The sequence below is a fragment of the Mizuhopecten yessoensis genome, unplaced genomic scaffold (genome assembly GCF_002113885.1).
Source record: "Mizuhopecten yessoensis strain PY_sf001 unplaced genomic scaffold, ASM211388v2 scaffold9021, whole genome shotgun sequence".
NCBI classification, from domain to species: Eukaryota; Metazoa; Mollusca; class Bivalvia; order Pectinida; family Pectinidae; genus Mizuhopecten; species Mizuhopecten yessoensis.
The window spans coordinates 8,682-30,200 of record NW_018407839.1 but is presented as its reverse complement, the minus strand read 5'-3'; the positions used below and the strand labels follow the sequence as shown (position 1 = coordinate 30,200).

Here is a 21,519-nt window from a genome sequence, read left to right as displayed (position 1 = left end):
ACAATTATAGGATACTTACCTTTTTTCCTTTCCTATCCATTTATCGAAATCTTCGTCTCCAAGAACAGATATCGTTGACATGTTGGCGGATGAAAGTAAACAAATGCTGCGGTCACATCCTAGCGGTTATATCTAATAAGAAGGAATATACGAAGGGTTGTCACACACGCAAGCTTTCTTTATCACTGTATTGAGCTATGTTTAACACTCGCAAGCTTTGGCAAGGAATAAACTTTCTTCGATACACAACTTTGTTTTATCCATCAAGTTGTTTAACACCCACAACAAGCTTTGTTTCACACACAACAAGCTTTGTTCCATGTACAACAAGCTTTGTTCCATGTACAACAAGCTTTGTTTCACACACAACAAGTTTTGTTTCATACACAACAAGCTTTGTTTCACACACAACAAGCTTTGTTTCACACACAACAAGCTTTATCTGACACAGAAAACTTTTTTTAGCAAACAACAAGCCTTGTTTGATTCACCAAGCTTTTTGTGACACAGAGTAAATTGAATGAGCCGGATACACAGAGCTCGATCCCAAACGATGAGTAGTTCCTCTACCAACACTAATCAATATCAGGATTAAGCTGCAGAGGCTGAACCTCACCGAAAAATGATGAAAATTGGTAATTTTGAATGGTGCTCCAGTAACAGGCATGACAACATCTACGCACCGGGTATCACACTCCAGCAGGGCACTGATACTGACCAGCTTCCAAACTCACATCGTACGTAACATTTCAGAGACCATTTATTGGTAAAGAGCCTGTTTCCACAACGGAAAGATATTCCAGCTAAGAGCTTTCAAATCAGGAACTGGATCCGATAAATAATTTCCATTGGCTGTTTGTTCTATGCGAGCCGATAGAAGTTAGATGGCAGCTGAAGATGAACATCAAGTGTATTGGTTAGGCCATTTGGTCATAACAATGACCGTTATAAATGAAGGAGTTAATGCTAGTTAGCATGCGACGTGTTCACCTGCACTTCCCCAGACAAACATCACATTTGGTATCGGTAAATATCTGCAGTCCATAAGGAGCTCCCTATAAAATCACATTAAACATCTCTGTGTACTATTAAACGGAACTATTCCCAACTATGTAGCATGATGCCTGCTTCTTCGGAATTACAATCACTTGTCAATGCAAATGCATGAAACAAACTCAGCTGTTTCTATCCCTGTGTGGAACCAGCATAAATCAAACAGAACATTCCTCATATTTATTCTTAAGATCTTCAAACCAAAATTTACAACGATCGGCTATTAATACACTAAGCCATTCACTTGTAGACTAAGTCATTCCCTTGTAGACTTAGTCATTCACTTATACACTAAGCCATTCCCTTGTAGACTAAGTCATTCCTTTGTAGACTTAGTCATTCACTTGTTGACTTAGTCATTCACTTGTAGACTTAGTCATTTCCTTGTAGACTTAGTCATTTCCTTGTTGACTAAGTCATTCACTTATACAAGAAGCCATTCACTTGTAGACTAAGTCATTCCCTTGTAGACTTAGTCATTCACTTATACACTAAGCCATTCCCTTGTAGACTAAGTCATTCCCTTGTAGACTTAGTCATTCACTTGTTGACTTAGTCATTCCTTTGTAGACATGGTCATTTCCTTGTTGACTAAGTCATTCACTTATACACTAAGCCATTCACTTGTACACTAAGTCATTCCCTTTTAGACTTAGTCATTCACTTATACACTAAGCCATTCCCTTGTAGACTAAGTCATTCCCTTGTAGACTAAGTCATTCCCTTGTAGACTTAGTCATTCACTTGTTGACTTAGTCATTCCTTTGTAGACATGGTCATTCACTTGTAGACTTAGTCATTCACTTGTTGACTAAGTCATTCACTTGTAGACTTAGTAATTCATTTGTAGACTTAGTCATTCACTTATACACTAAGCCATCACCTTGTAGACTAAGTCATTCACTTGTTGACTAAGTCATTCCCTTGTAGACTTAGTCATTCACTTATACACTAAGCCATTCCCTTGTAGACTAAGACATTCCCTTGTAGACTTAGTCATTCACTTGTTGACTTAGTCATTCCTTTGTAGACATGGTCATTCACTTGTAGACTTAGTCATTCACTTGTTGACTAAGTCATTCCCTTGTAGACAAGTCATTCCCTTGTAGACTTAGTCATTCCCTTGTGGACTTAGTCATTCACTTGTAGACTTGGTCATTCACTTGTAGATTTAGTCATTCACTTGTTGGCTAAGTCATTCCCTTGAAGACTCAGTCATTCCCTTGTAGACTTAGTAATTCCCTTGCAGACTAAGTCATTCACTTGTAGACTAAGTCATTCCCTTGTAAACAAAGTCATTCACTTGTAGACGTAGTCATTCACTTGTAAACAAAGTCATTCCCTTGTAGACTTAGTCATTCACTTGTAGATTTAGTCATTCACTTGTCGACTAAGTCATTCACTAGTAGACATAGTCATTCATTTGTAGACTTAGTCATTCACTTATACACTAAGCCATTACCTTGTAGACTAAGTCATTCACTTGTTGACTAAGTCATTCACTTGTAGAGTTAGTCATTCACTTTTAGACTAAGTCGTTCCCTTGTAGACTAAGTCATTCCCTTGTAGACTTAGTCATTCCCTTGTGGACTTAGTCATTCACTTGTAGACTTAGTCATTCACTTGTAGACTAAGTCATTCACTTGTTGACTAAGTCATTCCCTTGTAGACTTAGTCATTCCCTTGAAGACTTAGTCATTCCCTTGTAGATTAAGTCATTTACTTGTAGACTAAGTAATTCCCTTGTAGACTTAGTCATTCCCTTGAAGACTTAGTCATTCCCTTGTAGACTTAGTCATTCCCTTGTAGACTAAGTCATTCACTTGTTGACTAAGTCATTCCCTTGTAGACTTAGTCATTCCCTTGAAGACTAAGTCCTCCCTTGTAGATTAAGTCATTTACTTGTAGACTAAGTCATTCCCTTGTAGACTTAGTCATTCCCTTTTCGACTAAGTCATTTCCTTGTAGACTTAGTCATTTCCTTGTTGACTAAGTCATTCACTTATACACGAAGCCATTCACTTGTAGACTAAGTCATTCCCTTGTAGACTTAGTCATTCACTTGTTGACTTAGTCATTCCTTTGTAGACATGGTCATTCACTTGTAGACTTAGTCATTAATTTGTAGACTAAGTCATTCACTTGTTGACTAAGTCATTCACTTGTAGTCTTAGTCATTCACTTTTATACTAAGTCATTCCCTTGTAGACTAGGTCATTTCCTTGTTGACTAAGTCATTCACTTGTAGACTTGGTCATTCCCTTGTAGATTAAGTCATTTACTTGTAGACTAAGTCATTCCCTTGTAGACTTAGTCATTCCCTTGTCGACTAAGTCATTCCCTTGTAGACTTAGTCATTCCCTTGTAGACTTAGTCATTCCCTTGTTGACTAAGTCATTCCCTTGTAGACTAAGTCATTCACTTGTAGATTTAGTCATTCACTTGTTGGCTAAGTCATTCCCTTGAAGACTTTGTCATTCCCTTGTAGACTTAGTCATTCACTTGTTGACTTAGTCATTCACTTGTAGACTTAGTCATTTCCTTGTAGACTTAGTCGTTTCCTTGTTGACTAAGTCATTCACTTATACACTAAGCCATTCACTTGTAGACTAAGTCATTCCCTTGTAGACTTAGTCATTCACTTATACACTAAGCCATTCCCTTGTAGACTAAGTCATTTCCTTGTAGACTAAGTCATTTCCTTGTAGGCTTAGTCATTCACTTGTTGACTTAGTCATTCCTTTGTAGGCATGGTCATTCACTTGTAGACTTAGTCATTCACTTGTTGACTAAGTCATTCACTTGTAGACTTAGTAATTCATTTGTAGACTAAGTCATTCACTTGTAGACTTAGTCATTCACTTTTAGACTAAGTCATTCCCTTGTAGACTAAGTCATTCCCTTGTAGACTTAGTCATTCCCTTGTGGAGACTTAGTCATTCCCTTGTAGACTTAGTCATTCACTTGTGGACTAAGTCATTCACTTGTGGACTAAGTCATTCACTTGTTGACTTAGTCGTTCACTTTTTGACAAAGTCATTCACTTGTAGACTTAGTCATTCACTTGTAGACTTAGTCATTCACTTGTAGACTTAGTCATTCACTTGTTGACTTAGTCATTCACTTGTTGACTAAGTTATTCACTTATACACTAAGTCATTCACTTGTTGACTTAGTCATTCCATTGTTGACTAAGTCATTCCTTTGTAGACTTAGTTATTCCCTTGTAGACAAAGTCATTCATTTGTTGACTAAGTCATTCCCTTGTAGACTTAGTCATTCCCTTGAAGACTTAGTCATTCCCTTGTAAACGAAGTCATTCACTTCTAGACTTAGTCATTCCCTTGTAGACTTAGTCATCCACTTGTAGACTTAGTCATTCCCTTGTTGAATAAGTCATTCACTTGCAGACTTAGTCATTCACTTGTAGACTAAGTCATTCACTTTTTGACAGTCATTCACTTGTAGACTTAGTCATTCCCTTGTAGACTAAGTCATTCACTTGTAAACTAAGTCATTCCCTTTTAAACGAAGTCATTCACTTGTACACTAAGTCATTCACTTGTAAACTTAGTAATTCCCTTGTTGACTTAGTCATTCACTTGTTGACTAAGTCATTCACTTGTTGACTAAGTCATTCACTCATAGACTAAGTCATTCATTTGTAGACTAAGTCATTGACGATAAAGACTAATTATAGGTCATTTACTTTTTATCTGTAGAGTAAGCGGTTCACTCTGTATCTGTAGACTAAGTGATATATATTTATTTTTTTACAAACTAACTAAACACACATTTCACATCAACGATCACAATCCACACTAACTTCTTACAAATAATAATAACCGACGAATTACACAAACACACACAATATAGTAACTTCATGTACAACACCACAACATAAAATCTGGGAATCTCAATAAGGTTATAAAGATCAATTACTTGTGTAATGTACTGTCTTGTTTAGTTAGGCACAGTCCAGGAGCTGTAATAGCCAGTGATTATCATACCCTAGATTATATCTTACTGCTGTGCGGCAGTCAAACATGGTAGATAAATAAACAGTTAAATTTCAATGTTTAAAACCAGCTTTCATTACAACCACCGCAGTAGATGTTACAGATATCATTCGCTACACAATTGTCTATTATTAATCAATACTTTCTACAAAATATTAATCAAGGGAGAAAATTCTGTTTACTTTATTAGTAGCTAAGTCGAATGACAAATTAGATTAAACTTCCCGCGATATATCTTTTGTAGTTTCCGCCTAATTATGCCATTAATCAGCCAAGTCACATGTTGAGGTAATAAATCAAATACGCTTTTAATAGTACTGACTTAGTGAAAACTCTATATTGGTGGTGACATCACAAGATAAAGATCTAATTTGATGATTGTGATATTAAATCTCAAAGAAAGAATTCCCCTAACTCTGCCCTTGCACAACCGTAAAGAAGAAAATCAATTGGCTGCTAAACACAAAGCCATCAGTATGATAAATAGCGGCCAAAAGCAACAGTCATAAGTACAAGTGTATAACATATTTCATACAGCATGTTTTGGTAAAACAATTTTTATATCTACCTATGACATTTTCAACTTATCTTATTCTTACTTTCGTAACTACCACCATCAAGCTCAATGAGAGAAGAGGGGGGAATTTCATGTCCCTGAGGCAGCGTAATGAGGGTGGTAGGGGACATATTGTGTCCCTGAGGCAGTTTAATGTAGGGTGGAGGGGGACATTTCATGTCCCTGAGGCAGTGTAATGATGGGGAGTAGGGGACATCTCATGTACCTGAAGCAGTGTAATGCAGGATGAAGGGGGACATCTCATGTCCCTGAGGCAGTGTAATGGAGGATGAAGTGGGACATCTCATGTCCCTAAGGCAGTGTAATGGAGGATGAAGGGGGACATATCATGTCCCTGAGGCAGTGTATGATGGGGAGAGGGGGACATCTCATGTACCTGAGGCAGTGTAACTGAGGATGAAGGGGGACATCTCATGTCCCTGGGGCAGTGTAATGGAGGGTGGAGAGTGACACCTCATGTACCTTAGGCAGTGTAACTGAGGATGAAGGGGGACATCTCATGTCCCTGAGGCAGTGTAATGGAGGGTGGAGAGTGACACCTCATGTCCCTGAAGCAGTGTAATGGCGGGTGGAGCGGACATTTCATGTCCTTACATCAGAGGCAGTGTAATAGAGGGTGGAGAGTGATATATCATGTCCCTGAGGCAGTGTAATGGAGGGTGGAGAGTGATATTTCATGTCCCTGAGGCAGTGCAATGGAGGTGAAGAGTGATATTTCATATCACTGAGGCAGTGTAATGGAGGGTGAAGAGTGACATCTCATGTCCCTGAAGCAGTGTAATGGAGGGTGGAGAGTGATATTTCATGTCCCTGAGGCAGTGTAATGGGGATGGAGAGTGATATCTCATGTCCCTAGGGCAGTGTAATGGAGGGTGGAGAGGACATTTCATGTCCCTACATCAGAGGCAGTGTAATGGAGTTGGAGAGTGACATCTCATGTCCCTGAGGCAGTGTAATGGAGGGTGGATGGGGACATATCATGTCCACGAGGCATTGTAATGGAGGGTGGAGAGTGACATCTCATGTCCGTGAGTCAGTTTAATGATGTAATGAGGGTGGAGAGTGACATCCCATGTCCCTGAGGTAGCGTAATAGAGGGTGGTAGGGGACATCTAATGTCCCTGAGGCAGTGTACTTAAGGGAGAAAGGGAACATCTCATGTCCCTGATGTAGTGTAGTGGAGAGTGACACCTCATGTCCCTGAGGCAGTGTATTATGGTGAAGAGTGACATCTTATGTCCCTGAGGCAGTGTAATGGAGGGTGGAGAATGACATGTCATGTCCCTGAGGCAGTGTAATGGAGGGTGGAGGGGACAGTGCATGTCCCTACATCAGAGGCAATGTAATGGAGGGTGGAGAGTGATATCTCATGTCACTGAGGCAGTGTAATGGAGGGTGGAGAGTGAACATCTAACGTCCCTGAGGCAGTATAATGGAGGAGGATGGAAAGTGACATTACATGTCCCTGAAGCAGTGTAATGGAGGGTGGAGAATGACATGTCATGTTCCTGAGGCAGTGTTTTGGAGGGTGGAGAGTGAACATCTCACGTCCCTGAGGCCGTATAATGGAGGATGGAAAGTGACATTACATGTACCTGAGGCAGTATAATGGAGGATGGAAAGTGACATTACATGTCCCTGAAGCAGTGTAATGGAGGGTGGAGGGAACATTCCATGCCCCTACATCAGAGGCAGTGTACTGTAGGGTGGAGAGTGACATGTCATGTCCCTGAGGCATTGTAATGGAGGGGGGAGGGACATTGTATATCCCTAAATCAGAGGCAATGTAATGGAGGGTGGAGAATGACATGTCATGTTCCTGAGGCAATGTAATGGAGGGTGGAGAATGACATGTCATGTTCCTGAGGCAGTGTAATGGAGGGTGGAGAGTGAACATCTCACGTCCCTGAGGCAGTATAATGGAGGATGGAAAGTGACATTACATGTCCCTGAAGCAGTGTAATGGAGGGTGGAGGGGACATTCCATGTCCCTACATCAGAGGCAGTGTAATGGAGGGGGGAGAGTGACATCATATCATGTCCCTGAGGCAGTGTAATGGAGGGTGGAGAGTGACATGTCATGTCCCTGAGGCAGTGTAATGGAGGGTAGAGAGTGACATGTCATGTTCCTGAGGCAGTGTAATGGAGGGTGGAGAGTAATATCTCATGTCCGTGAGTCAGTGTAATGGAGGGTGGAGAGTGACATGTCATGTTCCTGAGGCATTGTAATGGAGAGTGGAGAGTGACATCTCATGTCCCTGAGGCAGTGTAATGAGGGTTGAGAGTGACATCTCAAGTCCCAAAGGTAGTGTAATGGAGGATGGTGGGGGACATCTAATGTCCCTGAGGCAGTGTACTGGAGGCAGGAAGGGAACATCTCATGTCCCTGAGGCAGTGTAATGGAGGTTGGAGAGTGACTTCTCATGTCCCTGAGGCAGTGTAATGGAGGGTGGAGAGTGACTTCTCATGTCCCTGAGGCAGTGTAATAGAGGGTGGAGAGTGACATCTCATGTCCCAAAGGTAGTGTAATGGAGGATGTGGGGGGGGGGACATATCATGTCCCTGAAGCAGCGGACTGGAGGGAGGAAGGGAACATTTCATGTCCCTGAGGCAGTGTAATGGAGGGTGGATGGTGACTTCTCATGTCCCTGAGGCAGTGTAATGGAGGGTGGAGAGTGATATCTCATGTCCCTGAGGCAGTATAATGGAGGGTGGAGAGTGACATCTCATGTCCCTGAGGCAGTGTAATTGATTGTATTTTTTGTAGGTCAGGTAGATACAACATCCTTTTATGCTGATTCTAAAATGCAGTTAAGCCATGGTAGATTTTAGCACAAATATTGATTAAATGTATTACTTTTATGACTAAAGGAAACTTTGTAGATTTGAACAATCCTTTTTGATTGAGATTGATTGGGTTTAAACATTTCTTATTCAGCTCAGCAGGTAGTTGGGGTTTTTCCAAGGAGAAAAAGCCGTCTGGGTCGGCGAATTGTTGAATGATTCCAGGACTTACAAATACATGCATGTCATCATTGGGCTCAATGGGGACATAACAAAACAGACAACACGTGCCCGTAAGGACCTTAATTTGTCTGTCTTCCGCGATCTCAGCATGCTTTACCGTTTAAACGCATTCTAATGCTCAACTGACATGACCAAACCTAATAAATGTCTTGCCTGTATGTCCTCAAATTACTCTTACATTGATACAAAGAACATCCGTTCTCTTTTGAGGATGTTACCCAGCAATTAATACTCATTTACATATACTGACTCAATCTTTGTTCACATACAGTCAAACCTACGTTAGGAGACCACACTGGGGAAATAAAAAAAGTGGTCTGTTTATACAGGTTCAGTTCACAATAAAACCACTACAATGGGAAACACAGGTAGTCTCTTTATACAGGTTCAGTTCACGATGAAACCACTACAATGGGAAACACAGGTGGTCTCTTTATACAGGTTCAGTTCATATCAATACTGACACAATCATGGTTCCACATCATTGTTATAACATTGAGTTGACTCTGATGGGGTGTCAAGCTGGTGATGCACGCTGGATCCAGTTCTATTATAGGAGCAAATGACAACAGACAGTGGGTTGTCATATATTAACCATACACTTCCTTGTATGTCAAAGTTCCAGGATTCTGGAGTTCTCCAGGACTCAGTGTTCAAAGAACACCAATATAATTACTTTTTCTCCAAACCAATTGGGGAGTATGTTGTTGTCAAAATTACCTTTGTGTTCTTCTCTTATATCACATAGATATCAAAATACAGAACAGCTCGAATAGCCTATACTAGAAAGTCTGGAATATTGTTGAACAGACATTTACACATCTATCAGTACCTGGTTGAGGGCCAACATGTTTAAATTTAATCAGTAAGAGGCGACGTACTGCAAGTTATATAGACTTCAAATGAGATTAAAACAAGAGGCCAAATGGGCCTGCATCGCTCACCTGGTATTAATCTCACAATTGTAACCTTAAAAGAGGACTAAAATAAAGCTACAGGCAAAATATCTTGACTTAAAGTTTAGAGTAATTCAGAAAAAATGGGCAAAGGTCATTCATTTGAACAAACTTGGTAGCCCTTCATCCCAGCCTCACAGTTACTCAGAAGAAGTTGTTTAAAGGTTTTAAACATATTTGACCCCTGTGACCTTGAATATAAATCAAGGTAATTTATTTTAACAAACTTGGTAGCCCTTCATCCCAGCATGTTACTGGCCAAATATCATCACCCTAGGCCTCTCGGTTATTCAGAAGAAGTCGTTTAAAGGTTTTAAACATATTTGACCCCAGTGACCATGAATATAAACCAAGATCATTTATTTGAACAAACTTGGTAGCCCTTCATTTGAGCATGTAACTGGCCAAATATCATCACCCTAGGTCTCTCGGTTATTCAGAAGAAGTCGTTTTAAGGTTTTTAAACATATTTCACCCCTGTGACCTTGAATATAAATCAAGGTCATTTATTTTAACAAACATGGTAGCCCGTCATCCCAGCATGTTACTGGCCAAATATCATCACCCAAGGCCTCTCTGTTATTCAGAAGAAGTCGTTTAAAGGTTTTAAACATATTTGACCCCAGTGACCTTGAAAATAAACCAAGGTCATTTATTTTAACAAACTTGGTATCCCTTCATCCCAGCATGTTACTGGCCAAATATCATCACCCTAGGCCTCTTGGTTATTCAGGAGAAGTCGTTTAAAGGTTTTCAACATACTTCACCCCTGTGACCTTGAATATAAATCAAGGTCATTTATTTTAACAAACTTGGTAGCCCTTCATCCCAGCATATTACTGGCCAAATATCATCACCCTAGGCCTCTCTGTTATTCTGAAGAAGTCGTTTAAAGGTTTTAAACATATTTGACCCCAGTGACCTTGAGTATAAATCAAGGTCATTTATTTTAACAAACTTGGTATCCCTTCATCCCAGCATGTTACTGGTCAAATATCATCACCCTAGGCCTCTTGGTTATTCAGAAGAAGTCGTTTAAAAGTTTTAAACATATTTCACCCCTGTGACCTTGAATATAAATCAAGGTCATCAATTTTAACAAACTTGGTAGCCCTTCATCCCAGCATGTTACTTGGCATATATCATCACCCTTGGCCTCTTGGTTATTCAGAAGAAGTCGTTTAAGGTCATAGGAGTGTATTGATAAACGGAAGTAGGAAGTACATCCCTAGTTGAAAATCCAATGTAGGGTGACAGTATCACAATTTCCGCATATTCTAATGTTTAATATTAAACTGATGAATATTGTATGTTTATTATTGACAGAACAGTGTTTTCTCTCAATATCAAAGTATTTCAAAGCAATGCAGGCATTAATTCAGGTTTTTTTTATCAATGAGCTACATGTATCCATTTTTCTGTACTTCAGGAAACCGGCTACCTATTTCACTACTGTGAAGTTTTTCAAGAAAGATAACTCTTACCTGCAATTACTATGTGCATATGGTTTTATTATAAAATGTCAATTTTTAATCGTTTATAGATAATTTATTTGACATAATTTCAGCATTTATTAAATTGATATACATTAATGCAATACTAATCTATGGCAGTATCATTTTTATTGACATTATTTGGCAAAAAATGGTGTTTTTCATTTTTTTTTTAAAAAGTCACTCCTTTTTACATAAATTTCCATTTAAATTCCTTAAAATTATGACAACCTATATTTTTTTGTGGCAGAAAATGTTCTTTCCTTCAAAGCAATATAACTACAGAATTTGAAGAAATTCTACTGAGAAATGGCATCACAATCCTATTACCTTAAAGGTTTTAAACATATTTGACTCCAGTGACCTTGAATACAAGTCAAGGTTATTTATTTGAACAAACATGGTAGCCCTTCATCCCAGCATGTTACTGGTCAAATATCATCACCCTCGGCCTCTTAGTTATTTAGAAGAAGTCGTTTAAAGGTTTTAAACATATTTGACCCCAGTGACATTGAATATAAATCAAGATCATTTATTTGAACAAACTTGGTAGCCCTTCCTCCCAGCATGTTACTGGCCAAATATCATCACCCTAGCTAGGCCTCTTGGTTATTCAGAAGAAGTTGTTTAAAGATTTTAAACATATTTCACCCCAGTGACCTTGAATATATATCAAGGTCATTTATTTGAACAAACTTGGTAGCCCTTTATCCAAGCATGTTACTGGTCAAATATCATCACCCTAGGCCTCTTGGTTATTCAGAAGAAGTTGTTTAAAGATTTTAACATATTTGACCCCTGTGACCTTAAAAATGGTTGAAGGTCATTTATTTGAACAAACTTGGTAGCCATTCATCCCAGCATGCTTCTGGCCAAATATCATTACCCTAGCCCTTTTGGTTACTGAGAAGAAGTTGATGACGGACGGACGGACGACGGACAATGGCCGATGGACGGACGACGGACGCCGCACCACGGCATAAGCTCACTTGGCCCTTCGGGCCGGGTGGGCTAAGAATGAACATGCTTTTTATATGCAATTGGCAGCTCATGTTTGTACAAAGCAGACACAAACTGAAATGTTCATGCTTCTTTAAATACAGTAAGGTGCAGGAAAAAGTAAAAGAAAAATTCTCAAAAAAAAAAAAGCTTTTTTTGTTTTCTAATGTCAATTGAAAGCTAAAGCTTTGGATGAATTTTGAAAGTTCAGTGAAAATGGAGAAAGAAAATTACAAACCAGAACACAAGACACATCCAGGACTCCCATTACACAATCATGTAAGGTCTGGAGCGTGATCACACTCTGATTTGGCCCGTGGTAATCCCTAGCTCCGTGGTATCATACACAAAAAAGCCTTCAGCAGGAAATTCCCAATATTGCTGCAGGGCTGGAACATTACTGCAATTTAAAGTTATAAAAATTGTATATTTTCAAACAACAGCTTTACTCATAACGACACTGTAATCCCTGCATCAATCCTTTAATGCATAAATTAAAAAACGTAGTATACTTTTTGAAATATGATCTGTTTCTCTAATGTAAAATAAAAAATAAAAAGCAATTTGACCGAGAGCAACATTGATTTTTAATTCAAATCTCATTTCAAGGGGATATCTTCATTCGTAATGAAGAAAATGTTCCCCTAATACATGGAGATCGGTTAAAGACATTCATAACTTTCAAAAGCAACATCAACCTAGCTAGGATGTCGAAAGGTCATACACCTATAGTAGTTAACTGACATACAATGCATCAGTGTAGATAGGTTTGGTTTGATTTTGAATAAGTCCTATTAACAGCTAAGGTCATGAAATGGCGTGCCTCCATGTGTGTAGTGTATGCGTGCTTGTGTGTGACTGTATGCAGGAGACAGGGTATGTTGGCGTGCTTGCCTCCTTGTGATAGCGCGGATCTGATGCCGACTTTATAGAGCTATCTCACTAAAATACCATGCTGGAGGCACCTAGCATAGCATTCCGCCTGGTCACATTATACTGACAACGGGTGAACCAGTTGTTGTCATTCTCCTAAATGCTGAACGTTAAGCAAGGAATAACAACTACCATTTTTAAGGACTTTGGTATGTCCCGGCCTAGGGTCAGAACCCATTGCCTTCCTCACCTGGACGAACGCTCAACATTAAGGCCAAAAGTGAGGTGTTGCCAAGCAAGGCGCTAGGAAATAAAAGGTAGTTAGAAGCAGGATGAAAGATAAAGATTCCAAATATTGCAATGGGGGCAGAAGATTTATTTTGGTCGCTTTTGTGTCCCCTAATACAGGACACCCAAAGCAAATCCCCAATTCTGCAGGGGGTTCAAACATTAGTCGCCTCCTACGATACATGCAGTGGGTAACAGCAGATGTATCCTTTTCCCAATTCCCCGATCTGCAGGGGTGATCAATGTAGGCATTACACGGAACTGTAGCAGGACTCAGTAAGACAATCAGTTTGTTGTCTGGTTTAAATTTGGATCAATACTCCAGGAAGGCTTATAGGTGTTAATTCGTTTTTGATTATCAATAGATTTGCTTTAGATTAGGATAATTTGGCCAATGCGATATTCAAAGTGCTTAATAAATCCTTGTATCCCTGTACACTATATTAGAATTATCGATTTTATAGACAGGAAGATTCCATTCAGGAACTGCAGGAAAAACCAGGATAACATCACTGAAATTCTTTGACATTTAATTTTCATGAAATGAATTGTTGTTAATTTTGTATGCTGTAATAGTGAATGAAATGAAATTCCCTTAAAACTCAATATTCATTACATGTCGGTAATGCCACGCTGTAGATACATCTAACACCTTATCCTTGATGTACATTACTGTGATCCTCATCACCTCTCCACTGGTGCATATATATACATATTGGTGAGGGAGGCAAATCCAGCATACAACCCTATACATATTGGTGAGGGAGGGAAATCCAACATACAACCCTATACATATAGGTGAGGGAGGGAAATCCAGCATACAACCCTATACATATTGGTGAGGGAGGCAAATCCTGCATACAACCCTATACATATTGGTGAGGGAGGGAAATCCAGCATACAACCCTATACATATTGGTGAGGGAGGCAAATCCAGCATACAACCCTATACATATTGGTGAGGGAGGCAAATCCAGCATACAACCCTATACATATTGGTGAGGGAGGCAAATCCAGCATACAACCCTATACATATTGGTGAGGGAGGCAAATCCAGCATACAACCCTATACATATTGGTGAGGGAGGCAAATCCAGCATACAACCCTATACATATTGGTGAGGGAGGCAAATCCAGCATACAACCCTATACATATTGGTGAGGGAGGCAAATCCAGCATACAACCCTATACATATTGGTGAGGGAGGCAAATCCAGCATACAACCCTATACATATTGGTGAGGGAGGCAAATCCAGCATACAACCCTATACATATTGGTGAGGGAGGCAAATCCAGCATACAACCCTATACATATTGGTGAGGGAGGCAAATCCAGCATACAACCCTATACATATTGGTGAGGGAGGCAAATCCAGCATACAACCCTATACATATTGGTGAGGGAGGCAAATCCAGCATACAACCCTATACATATTGGTGAGGGAGGCAAATCCAGCATACAACCCTATACATATTGGTGAGGGAGGCAAATCCAGCATACAACCCTATACATATTGGTGAGGGAGGCAAATCCAGCATACAACCCTATACATATTGGTGAGGGAGGCAAATCCAGCATACAACCCTATACATATTGGTGAGGGAGGCAAATCCAGCATACAACCCTATACATATTGGTGAGGGAGGCAAATCCAGCATACAACCCTATACATATTGGTGAGGGAGGCAAATCCAGCATACAACCCTATACATATTGGTGAGGGAGGCAAATCCAGCATACAACCCTATACATATTGGTGAGGGAGGCAAATCCAGCATACAACCCTATACATATTGGTGAGGGAGGCAAATCCAGCATACAACCCTATACATATTGGTGAGGGAGGCAAATCCAGCATACAACCCTATACATATTGGTGAGGGAGGCAAATCCAGCATACAACCCTATACATATTGGTGAGGGAGGCAAATCCAGCATACAACCCTATACATATTGGTGAGGGAGGCAAATCCAGCATACAACCCTATACATATTGGTGAGGGAGGCAAATCCAGCATACAACCCTATACATATTGGTGAGGGAGGCAAATCCAGCATACAACCCTATACATATTGGTGAGGGAGGCAAATCCAGCATACAACCCTATACATATTGGTGAGGGAGGCAAATCCAGCATACAACCCTATACATATTGGTGAGGGAGGCAAATCCAGCATACAACCCTATACATATTGGTGAGGGAGGCAAATCCAGCATACAACCCTATACATATTGGTGAGGGAGGCAAATCCAGCATACAACCCTATACATATTGGTGAGGGAGGCAAATCCAGCATACAACCCTATACATATTGGTGAGGGAGGCAAATCCAGCATACAACCCTATACATATTGGTGAGGGAGGCAAATCCAGCATACAACCCTATACATATTGGTGAGGGAGGCAAATCCAGCATACAACCCTATACATATTGGTGAGGGAGGCAAATCCAGCATACAACCCTATACATATTGGTGAGGGAGGCAAATCCAGCATACAACCCTATACATATTGGTGAGGGAGGCAAATCCAGCATACAACCCTATACATATTGGTGAGGGAGGCAAATCCAGCATACAACCCTATACATATTGGTGAGGGAGGCAAATCCAGCATACAACCCTATACATATTGGTGAGGGAGGCAAATCCAGCATACAACCCTATACATATTGGTGAGGGAGGCAAATCCAGCATACAACCCTATACATATTGGTGAGGGAGGCAAATCCAGCATACAACCCTATACATATTGGTGAGGGAGGCAAATCCAGCATACAACCCTATACATATTGGTGAGGGAGGCAAATCCAGCATACAACCCTATACATATTGGTGAGGGAGGCAAATCCAGCATACAACCCTATACATATTGGTGAGGGAGGCAAATCCAGCATACAACCCTATACATATTGGTGAGGGAGGCAAATCCAGCATACAACCCTATACATATTGGTGAGGGAGGCAAATCCAGCATACAACCCTATACATATTGGTGAGGGAGGCAAATCCAGCATACAACCCTATACATATTGGTGAGGGAGGCAAATCCAGCATACAACCCTATACATATTGGTGAGGGAGGCAAATCCAGCATACAACCCTATACATATTGGTGAGGGAGGCAAATCCAGCATACAACCCTATACATATTGGTGAGGGAGGCAAATCCAGCATACAACCCTATACATATTGGTGAGGGAGGCAAATCCAGCATACAACCCTATACATATTGGTGAGGGAGGCAAATCCAGCATACAACCCTATACATATTGGTGAGGGAGGCAAATCCAGCATACAACCCTATACATATTGGTGAGGGAGGCAAATCCAGCATACAACCCTATACATATTGGTGAGGGAGGCAAATCCAGCATACAACCCTATACATATTGGTGAGGGAGGCAAATCCAGCATACAACCCTATACATATTGGTGAGGGAGGCAAATCCAGCATACAACCCTATACATATTGGTGAGGGAGGCAAATCCAGCATACAACCCTATACATATTGGTGAGGGAGGCAAATCCAGCATACAACCCTATACATATTGGTGAGGGAGGCAAATCCAGCATACAACCCTATACATATTGGTGAGGGAGGCAAATCCAGCATACAACCCTATACATATTGGTGAGGGAGGCAAATCCAGCATACAACCCTATACATATTGGTGAGGGAGGCAAATCCAGCATACAACCCTATACATATTGGTGAGGGAGGCAAATCCAGCATACAACCCTATACATATTGGTGAGGGAGGCAAATCCAGCATACAACCCTATACATATTGGTGAGAGAGGCAAATCCAGCATACAACCCTATAAATATAGGTGAGGGAGGGAAATCCTGCATACAACCCTATACATATTGGTAAGGGAGGCAAATCCAGCATACAACCCTATAAATATTGGGAAATCTGTGAGATTGGAATTATGATTCAGATCCTAAATTAATTAACAATGATTAATGAACTGTTGAAGAAATTGTCCATCGTATTTGTTATAATCTTATGTCATCTGGCATACATAATGGATGTATCAATCAAATTATACTGGGATCCTGATTAAAAAAGATAGCAACATCAGGTCTAGAAGGGTTCATGTCATTTATGATGCAACATCAATTCAGTATCAGGAAAGACAGTTGGCAGTTAAGTTGATATGCTTCCGTAATTAGTCAGCAGTAAACAAATCATAAAGATAATTAAAAAGTAAACAAGCGTGAATAACCCAAATCATTCGGGAAGGATGGTGTCGGTGGCACAGCGGCTTCAGCAATGCCTTCCCCGAAGCTGATACTCTGGGTGCCTCTTAGGGCCTCTGAACGCTTCAGGTCAAGGCAGTGCGAGTGATTAATATCGGTCAACAAATAGGATGCATAATTTTAGTAACATAAATATTATTATAAGAATCAATTAAACCTGCTGTATATGATACAGTTACTGTCAATTACAAAGGCTGTCAATAACATCATAGCGTAATACATTGTATAAACCTTATTTATTTTCCAACTCTTCTGTAACATTTTCTCAAATTACATTAATTACTCTTTTTGGCCTGGATGGAGTACTAGTGTACATAGGGTCTAAATGTGGGAAAAAAACTGAGGTACCGCGAGAAAACCCACGTGGTTATAGGCAGCTAGGTGACCCTGTAACATGCAGGCAATCACCTATCCAAACTGTTGACCACTGCACTCAATGTGTTGCTTAATAAGAGTCACTGGAAAAGCTAGCTTGCCAGTACTTAGGCAGTATTTTCCCCTCATATTCCTTAGATGTTACAGCCCAATTGATACCTATTCACATCTGATTGGAGAATCAAACCACGACTGCCTTGGTGAAAGACAAGTGCTCTATTCACTGCAGCCCCTGTATAGCAGCCCCTGTATAGCAGAGTTAATTAAGCCCTATCTGTTATATAGTATTGTTGTTTTTACCTTATATTTATATATATCTGATATCCATGATATATGATAAACTAATACACAAATTGGTGATGTCATCATTTCCTCAAACTGATGACGGCATCGGAAATGCACAAAATCTGTGATGTCATCATTTGCACTCAAATTGGCAATGTTTATAATCTTCAGCACAAAAGTCGGTGATGTCACATATATAACAGTGCCAGCTGATCAATTGGTCCACATCAATTCCATTACTTGATTGTTGTCCTTTATACAGCGATTTTTAAAAATCTGTACCTTAAAATCACTTTACAAAAGTTCTGGGACTCTCTTCAGATGGGAGAAATTGCCTGGTTAATTCAGGAAACTGATTTATTGCATCAGTTATATTGCCCTTTGAGTACTGAGAATGAGGTTAGTCATTCACCTAGAAGGCAGCACTGTGGACGTTGATTACATAATCATGTTTGATTTCAACAGGAGCTGTGAAGTTAAAGCCCTGTCGGAGCTAACAACCAAATTCTAGGACAATGATCAAATCTGCATTCCAATTATATTTATTGACTAGTGCGTTTTGATTAAGGAGGGNGGGGGGTGTCTTCAATACAGTACATTTTTCATCTCTAGCCAACAGAATCTGTTGTAACAATTTCTTCGTCTGTCAATATTTTTCAATACATCAAAAAGTGTTTTGCTTATTTCATATCATTTTTGTCTCTTTGTCATGCACTGTTACAGTGGGGTGTATGAATTTAGCCTTTGTTTTAATCTATTTATGAATGAAGTCTTTTAGCATGATCAGTTGATCTGAATACCATTCACATGACTTTTTTTTGTGGGTTAAATTAACGGGCACAAATTTCATTAAATGTGCTCTGTAAGTTACACTTGATCTGAGTATTCCAAGCCATTTCCATAGAAATAATTTCAGCATTGTGAATGTTAATGATTCACACACCTAAATGTGGATGTCACCAGTGAGCATCATTGCCAGTTGAAATTTCAATAAAGGGAATTTAAATAAAATGTGTATTATACCCCCCTAGGTAAATAATTACACTTAAGAATAACAAGGTTTGAGGTGTTCTTTCAGATGAAATCATTTGATCTTAGAATATAGAGTTTACCGAATTTACTGTTTGAAAACGTTCAATTTTGAGATAAAAATTAAATCAGGAATCCCCGAATCCCCATCCAAAATAGGGTGAGAGGCAAGTATAGATACACCTTGTCAACAGTCTATATAAGTTATGTGGAGTGAATTTGTCAGCATTGCAAAATTGAATCTCAGTATAACTCCTATTGAGCAATATAAATATATCACTATGTGTTTGATATGTGTAATTCTGTCCCTGCGGGACTCGCCATATAACACTGTTTAAGGTATACATAGATATACATAACAGAAACTATATCTGATGGCTGAAATAAACAACAGAAAAGATTGCATGTCATGGGAGCTTTGGTACCATTGCTGTGTAATCAATTGGTAATGTTTTGTGTTTCTACATCATAGTAACAATATTATCACAAAGCACAAACAGGTCTCACCAAGTCATCCTCCTCCGACACTTACAGACAGATACACACTGGTCTCACCAAGTCATCCTTCTCCGACACTGATAGACAGATACACCCAGGTCTCACCAAGTCATTCTTCTCAGACACTGACAGACAGATACACCCAGGTCTCACCAAGTCAACCTCTGCCGACACTGACAGACAGATACACCCAGGTCTCACCAAGTCATCCTCCTCAGACACTGATAGACAGATACACCCAGGTCTCACCAAGTCATCCACCTCCGACACTGACAAACAAATACACCCAGGTCTCACCAAGTCATCCTCCTCAGACACTGATAGACAGATACACCCAGGTATCACCAAGTCATCCACCTCAGACACTGACAGACAGATACACACAGGTCTCATCACGTCATCCTCCTCAGACACTGACAGACAGATACACACTGGTCTCACCAAGTCATCCACCTCTGACACTGACAGACAGATATACCCAGGCCTCACCAAGTCATCCTCCTCTGACACTGATAGACAGATACACCCAGGTCTCACCAAGTCATCCTCCTCTGACACTGACAGACAGATACACACTGGTCTCACCAGGTCATCCACCTCTGACACTGACAGACAGATACACCCAGGTCTCACTAAGTCATCCTCCTCTGACACTGATAGACAGATACACCAAGGTCTCATCACGTCATCCTCCTCTGACACTGACAGACAGATACACACTGGTCTCACCAAGTCATCCTCCTCTGACACTGACAGACAGATACACCCAGGTCTCACTAAGTCATCCTCCTCAGACACTGACAGACAGATACACACAGGTTTCATCACGTCATCCTCCTCTGACACTGACAGACGGATACACCCAGGTCTCACCAAGTCATCAACCTCAGACACTGACAGAGAGATACACCCAGGTCTCACCAAGTCATCGACCTCTGACACTGACAGACAGATACACCAAGGTCTCATCACGTCATCCTCCTCAGACACCCACAGACATATACACACTTGTCTCACCAAGTCATCCACCTCCGACACTGACAGACAGATACACATAGGTCTCACCAAGTCATCCTCCCCTGACACTGACAGAGAGATACACACAGGTCTCACGCAGTCATCCTCCTCAGACAATGACAGACAGATACACCAAGGTCTCACCAAGTCATCCTTCTCCGACACTGACAGACAGATACATGTACTCACAGGTCTCACCTAGTCATCCTCCTCAGGCACTGACAGACAGATACACCCAGGTCTCGCAAAGTCATCCACCTCCGACACTGACAGACAGATACACCCAGGTCTCACCAAGTCATCCTTCTCCGACACTGATAGACAGATACACCAAGGTCTCACCAAGTCATCCTCCTCAGACACTGACAGAGAGATACACCCAGGTCTCACCAAGTCATCGACCTCTGACACTGACAGACAGATACACCAAGGTCTCACCAAGTCATTCTCCTCAGACACTGACAGGCAAATACACCCAGGTATCACCAAGTCATCCTCCTCAGACACTGACAGGCAATTACACCCAGCTATCACCTGATACAGTGTATCTATATAGACAGATCAACACATCACCTGATAGAGTGTGTCTATATATAGACATACCATCACAGGTATCACCTGATACAGTGTGTCTATATATATATAGATAAACCAGCACAGGTATCACCTGATAGAGTGTGTCTATATATAGACAGACCATCACAGGTATCACCTGATACAGTGTGTCTATATATATATAGATAGACCAGCACAGGTATC

General features: G+C 40.5%; 1 protein-coding gene across 1 annotated transcript; it reads left to right on the top strand.

The window, feature by feature from the left end:
- The first annotated feature begins 622 nt into the window (after positions 1-622).
- Positions 623-20,962, top strand: LOC110457055 (clumping factor A-like). The gene is made up of 2 exons (XM_021508152.1): positions 623-737; positions 19,737-20,962. The coding sequence occupies exons 1-2, from the start codon at positions 623-625 to the stop codon at positions 20,960-20,962; spliced, it is 1,341 nt and encodes a 446-aa protein (XP_021363827.1).
- The last annotated feature ends 557 nt before the right edge of the window (positions 20,963-21,519 follow it).

Bases quoted from the DNA above. Each gene is read 5' to 3' on its own strand.
- LOC110457055 (XM_021508152.1), top strand. From the start codon at position 623: ATGATGAAAATTGGTAATTTTGAATGGTGCTCCAGTAACAGGCATGAC. The intron at 738-19,736 runs GTACGTAACATT...ATTATCACAAAG, and splicing joins CCAGCTTCCAAACTCACATC to CACAAACAGGTCTCACCAAG.